Genomic DNA, 12,762 nt, shown 5'->3' with positions numbered 1-12,762 from the left:
ATGGCCTGCGTTATATCCCTACACAGGTTAGCATGCGACTGGAGTTCACCTCAGGGTATATTTCCCTGAGAGGATATATATCCCCTATACCAGGGGTGCTCACACTTTTTTGGCTCGCGAGCTACTTTGAAACCCAGCAAGGCCCGGAGATCTACCGGGGGGAAGGAAGCGTCTGACAGACACCCCCTTTAATGTATGGAGCCCCTGCTGGAGTCTAGTCAGTTTCGTCAGTTTTGTTGCTGCATGCCTGAAGAGCAGCTAAAGTGTCAGTTTCAGTGTCAGTTTAGCTAAATATGTCAGTTTCGTCTAGTCACTAGACGAAACTGACATATTAACAGTTTGGAGAGACAGGGCTCCGCGATCTACTCATTTTGCCTCGCGATCTACTGGTAGATCGCGATCCACCTATTGAGCACCCCTGCCCTATACATTTCCCCTTACCCCAAGTAAAGCCCCTTCATCCTTATGGGTCTTCTCAGATCTGTGCCAGCTGTTTAGCTGCTGCAAATCTGCGAAACCCACATGGGGCTGCTTGGCCCGGGAGCAGGGGTTAGGATATGGCATATGCTGCCACCACCAATTCTCCCCCCCCCTCCGTCCTGGGCCCGATCCTCTTCTGTTCTTCTATCCCCCACCCAATAACACCCCCTGACTGCCTTCATTGCACCTCCCCTCCACCCTCTCCCACCCACTCCCCATGCAGCCTGGCATGACCTTACTCGTGCCAGCTGGTGCGGGGAATGGATCCAGCCCAACGACCCCGCTTCTCTTCAAACTTATGCCAGCAAGTCTATGCTGGTGTAGGTCCAAGAAGACCCACTGACAGCCAGGTGGCTTATGGAGTGCTAAGTAAAATATATTTTTACTTACCTCTTCCAGGCAATCTGGTCACACACACACACACACACACACACACACACACACACACACACACACACAATATCATTCATTGCACACTCTGGTAGTGCCACTGTATGGTAGAGTGGGAGATAGAATTGACTTGGAGTGTTACTACCTGTTTCCTGCTTCGGTTCTTTTGTCATTGAAATGGCAGGCACACATTCATCAGATAAAGTTTCCCTCCCAGGCCCTGCTGAGAAAAGGTGCACCCACTGGATGTTTACCTGTCAATCAGCTGTGAAAGCTGTGCCAGACTCCTGGCACTAAAGAAACATGGCAGCCCTCTGAAGAATATAGGAGCACAGTGATCCACTACAAATATTAGATTAATGTCCACCCGCAAATAGTTGTGGCTCAGCAACCAGCTGTAGTTGATGGAAAAGAGGTACAAAAGCCACTTGTCGGTTACTTAACCTTGCCCTCCTTGTTTGACAAAGAAACAAGGGAGCGAAGAAAGGAACTCATTACCTCGAGAGCACCGCATTCTTTTGGAGGACTTCTTCTCCTTGGTGTCGCTTCCTTGTCTTTTAGAGTCTCATGTTCAGATAGATGCAAGGTCATCCTTCTGTGGGAAAGGGAACTGGCCAGCTAGTCTCTCTCTAGCTCAAACATCATATTCTGCTTAGTCGAGTCTGTCATGGCCAAGATCACTTCACATTCTTCAGTCTTCAAACCAGGATGATGCCCTCTTAATCAGTGCCCTGCAATGGACTCAGCTAATTTCAAATGACATTTTCCCAGAAATTGTTCGTTTAGCACTTGCTGCTGCCTTTTAAGAGAGATTGTCTGAACCTTTATATTTATATATAAGAACGTACATAAGAACATGAGAAGAGCCCCGCTGGATCAGGCCAAAGGCCCATCTAGTCCAGCTTCCCGTATCTCACAGTGGCCCACCAAATGCTTCAGTGCAACAAGACACAACCTGGTGCCTTCCCTTACATCTGGCAATCTGAGGTAGCCTATCTCTATAACCAGGAGCTTGCACATACTTACCATGACTTGTAACTCATGATGAACTTTTCTTCCAGAAATTTGTCCAATCCCTTCTTAAAGGCATCTAGGCAAGATGCCATCACTACTTCCTGTGGCAAGGAGTTCCATAGTCTAATTACACACTGGGTAAATAAATATTTTCATTGGTCCTAACTCTCCCAACACTCAATTTTAGTTGATATCCTGTAGTGGATAGTGGATATATATTTAGTGGATATATGCCTGTAACTTTTTCATGGTTAGCAGGAGACTGTGATTTTGGGAGGAGTGGTGAAGGGGATCAGGCTGTTTAACTTTTTCCCACCCATCATAACTTCCTCAACTTCCCCTCCCCAGCTGCAATTCTACTTATTGAGGAAAAATACAGATCCCTGTATCTTGATGGAAAAGCAGTAAGTTTGTGTGATTTTGAGCTAATGGCAGGCAGGCGAAGAGCAGGCAATTGGCAAACTCCACTTGCAACCTCTTTCCTGTATTTTGATAAGGCAAAAAAAGTCTGGTGAAAACTACAAAAAAAACGCAAGAAAAAAGTCTGGAGAAAATTACACCCAACTGCATGTAATACCCAATTTGGCTGTTTGTGTGCTCAGGGCTTGAAATGGAAATTTTACAGCAAGGTAGCCCAATGGAATCCAATGGTTGTTTCTTTTTGAACTGTTAAAGAGAAAGATTTCTAAGTTGTGGTCTCAAGATACTTGATTCCAGACCCCCTTGTTGGGTCTGGTATTTGCCTGGACGGGAGTTTGCAAACTCCTATATTTAAAGATCAATTAACAAAAAAAACCCTTCAATGCAAGACATAGTTAAAGTGCATCAACAAAAACCCTTGTCCATTATGGCTCCTGCCTTTTCTGCTTCCTGCAAGATTCTGCAGCCTTGCAATTGTCCTACTTTCAATTTAACCTTCACCCACCCACATTTTCCTTTCAGCCTCACTTGGTGGGATGGGCCAGTAGTCCATAAGAAGGCAGCTTCCTAAGTTCATGCTCAAAATTGGGACTGAAGCGTCCTCTTGCCAAAGGTCTATGAGCATCAAAGCGAGCATGTGAGCTTTCAGCCTTCACACTGAGAACTGCTATGCTAATAATGTAATCCTTGCCTTGAACAGGGAACAAGATAATCCTTTGCAGCTCTTTGCATAACAAACATTTGCAACAGGCAAAGCAAATGCAAACTACAGTTACCACCCTGGCTCTTCCTGAAGGTTTAGAAAGTTGCTGCTTTTTGAGCCTATCAAGTAGCGAGCCTGTCAAGTAGCTTGCAAAGGGCCTCCCATTTCTCTGAGTAGAAACATTTCATGCCCTCTTGATTGAGAAGAACAGGCACTTGTAACCTCCTTTTAACCAGGAAGCTGAACTCAGCTGAATTAATTTCCCTTTATGTATGTTTTGGATTGTATAATATTACGGTTTAGTCCTTCGCCCAGTTTTGTGTGCTTCAGGCCATGCACAATTCATGCTTGAAAATGAATAGATCAAAACTCTTGTGTTAAAGTAAACTAAACTGAGTGCCAAGGAGTGACCGCTGTCAATTATGCAAATCAAGCATTTGACCATATCTGCCCAATTTGCCCTTGATCACCAGAAATCCTCCTCTAAGGAGCTGCTCCTCACAACAAATCTGTAAAATAAAATCATCCAGAGAATGTCATGGCTAAGCGAGGATTTGAATACAGAGCGGTGGTGTAGCTGGAGGGGGGGCAGAGCAGCCGGTCTGGCAGGGAGGCTCAGCACGGCGGGCGAGCAGCCCCTCCCTTCAGAGCCATTCCCAGCGGGGGGGCGGGGGAGCAAAATGGAGCCATACGGCCAGTTCTCCAGTCCAAGTTCAGCAGTACATCCATGACACCAAGCTGATTTTTTGTGTCACTTCCATGGTGAGAAAGAAAAAGTCATATTCACCTTCATACCCAGAATTTGTTTACCAAACAAGGCTGAAGCCCTATGGTAGTTTTTAAAAACATGGTGACTTGTCAGGGAATTATGGCTCACAGTGTCTGACCTCATCTCACTTTCACCTCTGGTAAACAGGTTTTGTATGTACCTGTAACTGTTTCTAAACCCTGTATGACCAGTTTGACCAGAAGTGACCACAGGACAAGAGTTTGTACACTGGAAGGAATTAAGCCTCTTGCAAGTGCTTTGCAAATCTCTTCGAAACTTTTATGCGACTTCAGGCTTGCTTCTCACAAAATGTTTGTTGATAGGGTAGGAAAGTGCACACAAAGTGATCAGAGGGCAGGAGTGGCTTCCCAGCGTGTAAAGGTGAATGCATTTGGGTCTCCTTTGTTTAGAGAAGTAAGATGAGGGGACATGATAGACCACTGGTTCCCAAACTGGGCACAACGTCCCCACAGCCTTTTTGTCCTGGCTCAGTCAGTCACTGCCATCTTAGATCTTGTGAAATCTTGTGAGATTCAAGATGGTGATGCCCAAAACTCATGAGGTTTTGTGAGATCCAAGAGACCGGCACCCAGGAGAACAGGTTGGGGGGCTCACTGGGGACATCCTGTAACATCCATGTGGGCCATAATGCCTTAAGACACCACAACGCACACTTTGGGAACTCCTACAATAGACATCAAATCATGCATGGCACAGTAGATAGAGATACATTTCTCTTCCTCTTTATGGAATTGATTGGCAGAAGATTCAAGGCAGACGAAAAGAAGCACTTCTGCCTACAGCGTGTAAATAACATATGGAATTCACTGCCACAAGAGGTGGTGCCGCCCTAGATGGCTTTAAAGGGGGGTTAGAAAAAAGCATGGAGGATATACGCGACTAGTTACGATGGCTGCATAGAACATCCATGTTCAGGGGTAGTATACCTCTGATTGCCAATTGCTGAGGAACAACCACGGGGGAGGGCCTGCAAGCTCTGTTTGTCGGCTTCTTGAGGGCATCTAATTGGCCACTGTGGGAAACGGGATGCAGGACCTGGAGGATCTGTGGTCTGATCCATTAGGGATCTCCTCGTGTACTTATGGCCAAGCTCAAGTTTTGCACATAAGATTGTCAGGCATGAAAGGCATGTTGGCAACTTTCAGTCTTGAAAGACTATGGTACCGCGCTCTGAAAGAAAGAAAGGCAGGTGTGTTCTAAACACAAATCTTCTTTTTAAAATACTTGCAAGTGTCTGCCAGGAAAGAATCGAGAATCTTCCTGAAAGTGTTTTCCCCACCATGCAAAAATAAATGTGAATGGACGATGAATGTATTAGTCTGAAGTTTAATAGTAAATTTGACCCCCTTGTTCATGGATGATTTTTATTTTATTTTATTACAGCGGAGCAGAAAAATACTCAGAAGAGAACCTTCACGAGCTGGGTTAATTCACAACTGGAAAAGGTGAGGGAAAGGCAGAGGAAAAGTATGAATTTTCAAAAACCCCGCTAAGGTTTACACAGTGTGTCATATCCCTTTACCAGGTCAAATACCTGCATTCCAACAGATCTAATTAAACTGGAAAGACACCTGTACCCTGCACATGAGCTGAATCCAGCCTCTGCGCTGACTTGGGCAGGGAGGGTTGCTCATCCAACTCAAGGGTCTGGGGAGGGCAGGTAAGAGGTGGAAGGGAGCCATTCCAGAGTGGGGGGAGGGTGAACGGGGAGGGGGAGAAGGGTCTGGGACCTGGCTGTTATGCTGGATCCCAACCCTGTTCCCCAAGCAGCACGTAGTGTCTGCAAGCCGCTCTGCTCTCCTCTGACTTATGCCATCACCAGAAGTGGTGGCCTCTTGGCCTGCCTGTTCCAGCACATGATAGGATTGTGCTGCATGTATCTTTCTCTTGTGTTTCTTTTTTTCTTTCCAAGTCCTGCCCCAGGTAGTGGGGGCAGGTGAAGGCCGGGTCACATAACTAAGCTCCTCAAGGCTATTCAAAAGGGTTACCTCATTATGAGAAATGGATCGAGGTTTTTGCAAATAAATAAATAAATAAATAAATAAATAAATCTCACACACACACACACACACACACACACACACACACACAAAATTTCTTTCTACATCACTTTTTTTTAAAAGCTAGGTGGGTCCTGCTATAGTGTCATTTTAAAAAGTGGGTCCCAGTGCGAAAACGTTTGAGAACGTCGGCTTTAACAGACAAAAAAAATCCCATCCTGTACATAGAAAACTAGCATGTCAGGGAGAAGGTTCGCCTAGAAACTTTTCCCGTGACGTGCTTGTTCTCCATGTGAAAAGATGCATTTGAGAGCTTGAAGCCAGTAGGCAGAAAGCATAGATCAGAATCTTGGTTATTGTAGATAGTTGTAGCAACCGAGTCTTGCATAACCAAAACAGAAATTAATCTTTTGCAGCATTCGCCTCCTTCTGTCATCTCAGATTTGTATGCAGACATTGGGCAGGGAAACATACTTTTGGATCTGCTGGAAGTCCTTTCAGGACAACAACTGGTAAGAGGATTATGATCCAATCAATAGTCTGTTGGGCGCTGTCATATTTGCAACAAGTCAGTGGTGTTTCACTTTGTTTAACGTGAACTGCATCCTTGTTCCTCAAACCCTTTTGATATTGGCACAACTTAATCCCTTCTGTCTTTTGGCCCACTGTAGTCAAGGCTCTGTGAGTTTGACGTGGAATAAGAAACTACTTCTTTGCAGCAACTTCAAAATCTGGAGAACCTGCAGACCAAACAACCTGTTATATGTAACCACTCTTTTTTTGTTTGTTTGTTTGTTTGTTTTCTTAAAATAGCACTCTGGATTCAGTGAAACCACAGTGAGGCGGAGAGGGGCATTAATGCTTTGATCCTACAGTGATTTTGTGTAGTTGCATGTCCCCCTCGTGCACTATTTATGGAAGGAGAAAGCATTGTTTGCTGTCATGGGACGCTTTCAGTGGCCTCATTGTTTACACCGGGTTTAAAATAGATCAGTACTCACAGCAACATTAGCAGGGTACTTGGTCCTACCAGGTTGTAGCGGAGTAGCTAAGAATGTTTTGGACTCATCAGTACTTTTCTTCAATCCAAATGTGATTTATTGATTATTTATTTATGCAGTCAACTTAAGGGTGCTTGTTCAGCATAAAGATCCCACAGGTGGCAAAGAGAAGACAATGGAATCAAACCAACCACATTGCTTTGGCAGCATGGCTTAAAACCTAATCTGCAGAAGAGTTTTGGTGAACCAAATAAGCTTGTGATTTTTTTGGTTGGTCTTCAAACAAGTATAATAGGTGACATTGCTGTTTGAATCTCTGTTCTTACTGGACCCCTGTGAACGAGATAACTGTACTTGTTGGTAAGGCCTGCTAAAAATCAGTCATATATACCAGCTGTCCTCCTAATGGGTTCTAATAAAATTATTCTTTTCTTTATTTTTTTTTATAGACGCGCGAAAAAGGGTCTAACACTTTCCAGTGCAGAAGCAACATTGAACACGCCTTAACCTTCCTCAAGAACAGATCGGTCAGTGTCATGTCAACCATGGAAGGGCTTTGGAATTTGTTCAGATGCTTCAAAGTATCATTACAGATGTCAACCACATTTTTGTGGCCAACATGTACCACTTCATTCTTCACATGTTCTCAAAGCTGAATGGGATGGATTGTTCTGTTGTTCCAATTTTTTTTTTCCCCCTAGGGAAAAAAATTTCACTAAAATGTTAGAGACCCCAATTACAGTCAATGGGAACTTAAAAGAACTCAGGGCCCAGTTCTATCCAACTTTCCAGCTCTGATGCCACCACAATGCAGCCCCAAGGTAAGGGGCTTATGTTCCCTTACCTTGACGAGGCCTCCATGATTCCCTCCCCCCCCCCCCCATACAGGATGTAGTGCACAAGTGCATGTTGGCCCAGCTGCATCAGTGCTGGAAAGTTGGACAGGATTGGGCCCTCAATAACTGAGTTACTGTGGCCATGGAGCTGCTTCTGATATCAAGGCTATAATTCAATGCACACTTCCCTGGGAGTAACAGCCCAATCCTATCCCGCATAGCTCCACTGGGTGCGGTGGTGCTAAAATGGCTACTAATGCATCCAGTGACACTGCTGGGACTGCCGGAAGCCTACCCAGGGGAAAGGGACTTTTGTCCCATTCCCCTTAGAAAGGGTGCAGTGGGCGCAATGGGTCTCCTACATTCTATCACCTGTTTTTCTGGCACAGACTGGATGAGCTCCGTGTTGGGCTTTTGATGGAGCATAGAATCCAGCAGAGCAGGGATCCCAGTCCTACACCCCTCCCGCCCTGGTTGTTCTTCCCCAACTAATACACCAATACTATGAAGGATTTGGCTGTTGTGCAGAGCCTATTACAACAAGTCACTTCCGCTGTTGTAAAGTGGCTGCTGATGGAATGCACAGTTTTCAATCGGCAGTCATTCTACAACAGGCAGCAGTGCCACAGCTCCACTAGCAGACCCCATTGTGCCCACCAGACCAGGCAAAGTAGCAGTGGGGGTGGGGCTGGGTGGGGAGGGGTCAAAACTGGGCAGGGAAAGGAAGGAATGGGAGTGAGGAGGTGGCAAGTGAGGGTGCATTTTGCGGTAATACCATGTGCTGGACCCTTTCCCCTTTATTTTTGAAGCTCCTCACCCCTTTCTTCTTCTCTGGTTGGCTGGCAACCTTCAGTCTCGAAAGACTATGGTATAAGCCTACAGCCCCTGGTATTCCCAGGTGGTCTCCCATCCAAGTACTAACCTGGCCTGACCCTGCTTAGCTTCCGAGATCAGACAAGATCGGGCATGTGCAGGGTAGTTGGCTCAGGTCCAAGAAGACACACAGGTGAGTAGGAGGATTACAGGGAAGTAAGGGGAAATATGTTCCCTTACCTCTCCCTAGCCTCCTGATTCACCCCCCACCCCCGGATACAGCATGCACCTTTTTTGGCATGGCAGGGTGGTAGAAGGTAGAATCAGGCCATAAGATACATTTGGAATTTTTTCACTTCTAATGTTGGATCTGGGTTGCGATGTAAAAACCAAGCAAACATCAGAGGGTTAAATATCCCAGAAGCACTGCCTTAAAGTGTGATGTCTTCTCTCCTTCAACCTCTTTTTCCAGATCAAACTAATCAACATCCATGTTGCTGACATCATTGAAGGGAAACCATCTATTGTGCTTGGCCTAATTTGGAACATCATCTTGCATTTCCATGTGAGTATTTAACCAGGGAAATATTTTCTATGTTAATTATCACTTGTGCTTATCCCACAACTTCAGTGATTTTTGAAATGAATGTTAAGAACATAAGAAGAGCCCCGCTGGATCAGGCCACAGGCCCATCTAGTCCAATTTCCTGTATCTCACAGTGGCCCACTAAATGCTTCTGGGAGCACACAAGACAACAAGAGACCTGCATCCCGGTGCCCTCCCTTGCATCTGGCATTCTGACATAGCCCATTTCTAAAATCAGGAGGTTGCACAGACACATCATGGCTTGTAACCAGTGATGGGTTTTTCCTCCAGAAATTTGTCCAATCCCCTTTTAAATGCATCTAGGCCCGATGGCATCACCACATCCTGTGGCAAGGGGTTCCACAGACCAACCACATGCTGAGTAAAGAAATATTTTGTCTGTCCTAACTCTCCCAACACTCAATTTCAGTGGATGTCCCCTGGTTCTGGTGTTGTGTGAGAGGGAAAAGAGCATCTCTCTATCTACTCTGTCCACCCCCTGCATGATTTTGTATGTCTCAATCATGCCCCCCCTCAGGCGCCTCTTTTCTAGGCTGAAGAGCCCCAAACGCTGTAGCTTTCCCTCATAAAGAAGGTGCCCCAGCCCAGTAATATTCTTCAACTTTTAAAGGCCAGTTCTGCTTCTTGTCCCATAGGAGTACTTTTCATGACTGTCTTAATTCAGTGTGTCCTGCAATAAACCAGAATTTAATACTGATAAACAAAGAAACTTTTGCAACCAATCAGGAAGCCAAATAATATAAGACTCATTCAAAATCCTTCCTCTTTTACCTGTGATATAAATCTTACATAAAGAAGCTTCTCATGATGTGGCAAATGTTTCATAAGAGGTTTATCACATGTAGCTTTTGTGTGAAGATTATACCAACTCTGAATCGCTTGTTTGAATTCACTTTATTTCTCCTGCTTTCTTATCAGTGACTGTGGAATGACACTTTTTCTTTTTTTTCTAAATTCCTCATTGACAGATTGAAGAACTAACCTGGATTCTGACTTGTGGGTATGGCCACCACCCTGAAGACGGCCCGAGTGTGGTCGGCACTTCGCCAACAGCAAACCCACCATCAAAAACAAATACTACAGTAAAGGAACGGTGGAAGATGTCAGCAAAAAAGGCTCTGCTGTTGTGGGCAAAAGAACAATGTGCAATGTAAGTAATTTATAGTGCTTCAGAGGTGTACCCTAGATGTCTTTAGTGGACCCCAATCACTTCAAAACCCATTCAGTGGATTGCATGTCAAGAACTTCCAGTATGGAGGAAATTTTAATATGTTTCTTTGAATATACAGGTCGTGCCTTGTTATCCACTGGGGTTCTGTCCTGGAACCCCCCAGTGGATTAAAAAAAAAATCAGTGGATACCAAATCAGTGGACAAATAACTTTAAAGACCCAGTTTTCTTGCTCCTCTGTTGTTGCCCCAGAATGCATTGGTATAGACACTATACCACATTCAGCCACTAGATGGGGTGAATAATGGAATCTAGTGGAATGAAATTATAATTATTTAACAGCACAAAGGTGGGAAATTGGATTTTGGTGCTTTTTCCCTTGTTACAAGGCATTTAAAGGTGGGCCTTGGTCTCAGTGGTGAGTCAAATCAGTGGAACACCAAATCAGTGGATACCAAGGTCCCACCTGTACATATGAACCTGCCCATCAAATGCAGTAGTTTGGCCCTAGTTTTTTCTTTGCTTCTTTTCACTAGCATAGGTGTGAGAGGAGAGGCTGTCATTAGCTTTCAATGGGAGCTTTTAAAACCTGTAAGTATCATACAGGGAAGGCGTTATTAGGATGGGAACTTCAGTAGGAAACAAGAGCAAACTTATGAGCATTTCATAATGTGTAGTTTTTCCCTTAGCAAGTGGTCAACCCTGTATTTTGGGGCAGTGGTTTCCATAAATCAACTCTCCGTTGCCACCTCTGCAAACCTGCTCAACCCATGCGATTCTTGGGTGGTGAAGTTGGCACCTGCTGAGTCTCATTGTGAGTTGCCTTCCTGGAGACCACAGACAGAATGACCAACCTTTGTTAGATTTTTCATGGGAAAAGAGCATTCTCCCTCTTGCCCAAATAACTTGCTGATGATTTGACCATCGGTGGCTGAATGAGATACAGTCTTTAGACAAGAGGAGGGAAAATCTGACCGGCTCAAGTGATTTCTCTTTCTCCTTTTTGTTGAGACCAGCGTTGGCTGTGCTGTCAATAAAACCCTCACATTTTAAACAAGTGAGCTCACTGAATAGAACCACTGTGCCCACGCTTTCGCAGATCACCACCCTGTAGATTTACAGTAGACAAGCCATTTTTAATTATCTGTTTGATCAGTGCTTAATGTGACTCATACATGAATCTCTAGGCATTACTGCACTCTCTTGGACAGTGATTTTCAACTGGTGTTAATGTGGCACATTGATGTGCCATGAAAGGTCCGCAGGTGTGCTGCAGGAATTTGGAGCACAGTGGTTGAAAATCGCTGAAAAACTCTTCCAAGTTCTGTGGCTCTGTTTCTTGGGCAACTTTCTACAGTAACGAATTGTCTGTTCCTCCTCCTCTGCTGGCTGTGTTGGTTTCCTCCACTGAAAGCCAATGGAGGAGGAGGGACTGACAGTTGGTCACTACAGACAGATACCCAAGAAACAGAGCCACAGAACCCAGAAGAGTTTTTCAGTGATTTTCAACCACTGTGCTCCAAACTGTTGGACTTGTCATGTCTTTCCAGGGGCACACAGTGAATGTTGGAATTTGTTGGCACTGGCATTTCATCATCATCAGTATTTATATACCGCTTTTCAACAAAAAATTCATAAAACGGTTCATAGAGAAGTCAAATAACTAAATAGCTCCAAAAGGGCTCACAATCTAAAAAGATGCAAAAGAACACCAGCAAACAGCCACTAAGATAAGACACTGTGCTGGGGTAAAGAGGGACACTTGCTCTTCCCCTGCTAAATATAAGAGGAACACCACTTGAAAAAGTGACCCTTGCCCAGTTAGCAGGGGATTTCACAGCTGATTTATTGCTGGATCTATGAGCTGATGGGCTCCAGGCTCTGTTAGTGATTTCCCCGAGTTAGTTTTGTGATAAACTACTGCTAGAAAATCCTGGACGTTCCAGAGTAGTGTACTGCCTCTTTGGGATACGTGAAAGAATCATTGTGGATGTTTCAGGAACAGAATGTCACACTTCTTCTTTTTCCTTCATAAATCCCCCTTCTCTGTTTTCATTTGCTGACCTTTACAACTGCACCAGACTGAACAGGCTTAATGTTAGCCAAGTTCCCTCTTAACCAAAGTTTCCAAATCCTGGTTATGAGAGAAACTCCAGTTAGTGTTATCTATGGTTAGCATCAATGCAGAGGTAATACAGAGTGAAGGCGGGTAAGTAAAGGGAGTAGGAAATTTGTACCTGGGGGAAAGGAAGAAGGAAATGATGAGCCCATAGCTGGCTCTCAGGGCACAATCCTAACCAACTTTCCAGCATTGAGGAAAGGGCAATGCAGCTCCAAGGGAACAAACATTCCCTTACCTTAAGGAGGTCTCAGTGACTGCCACCCAACTGCAGGATGCAACATATGCCCACTGGCACAGCTGTGTCAGTGCTGGAAAGTTAGTTAGGATTTGGGCCTCAGTCTCATAACCGCTGCTGAGAGATAGTAGCATTAAGCTTGCACCTGGATTTAAAGATGGATCTTGATTTGTTGTGGGGA

The 12,762-nt window shown here is 44.8% G+C and overlaps 1 protein-coding gene and 1 pseudogene across 4 annotated transcripts in view; one reads left to right on the top strand and one right to left on the bottom strand.

The window, feature by feature from the left end:
* Positions 1–12,762, top strand: part of SYNE2 (spectrin repeat containing nuclear envelope protein 2) — a 252,356-nt gene that overhangs the window by 24,467 nt on the left and 215,127 nt on the right. For all 4 annotated transcript variants that reach the window (XM_066629628.1, XM_066629621.1, XM_066629615.1 and 1 more), the window contains exons 3-7: positions 5,181–5,242; positions 6,214–6,309; positions 7,248–7,325; positions 8,920–9,012; positions 10,023–10,204. In XM_066629628.1, the coding sequence (XP_066485725.1) occupies positions 5,181–5,242; positions 6,214–6,309; positions 7,248–7,325; positions 8,920–9,012; positions 10,023–10,204 (511 nt within the window). The remainder of the gene's footprint in view (positions 1–5,180; positions 5,243–6,213; positions 6,310–7,247; positions 7,326–8,919; positions 9,013–10,022; positions 10,205–12,762) is intronic.
* Positions 8,508–8,625, bottom strand: LOC136637612 (5S ribosomal RNA; annotated as a pseudogene).

Source organism: Tiliqua scincoides, chromosome 1 (assembly GCF_035046505.1).
Source record: "Tiliqua scincoides isolate rTilSci1 chromosome 1, rTilSci1.hap2, whole genome shotgun sequence".
Taxonomy (NCBI): domain Eukaryota; kingdom Metazoa; phylum Chordata; class Lepidosauria; order Squamata; family Scincidae; genus Tiliqua; species Tiliqua scincoides.
This window is presented reverse-complemented; position numbering and strand designations above follow the sequence as displayed.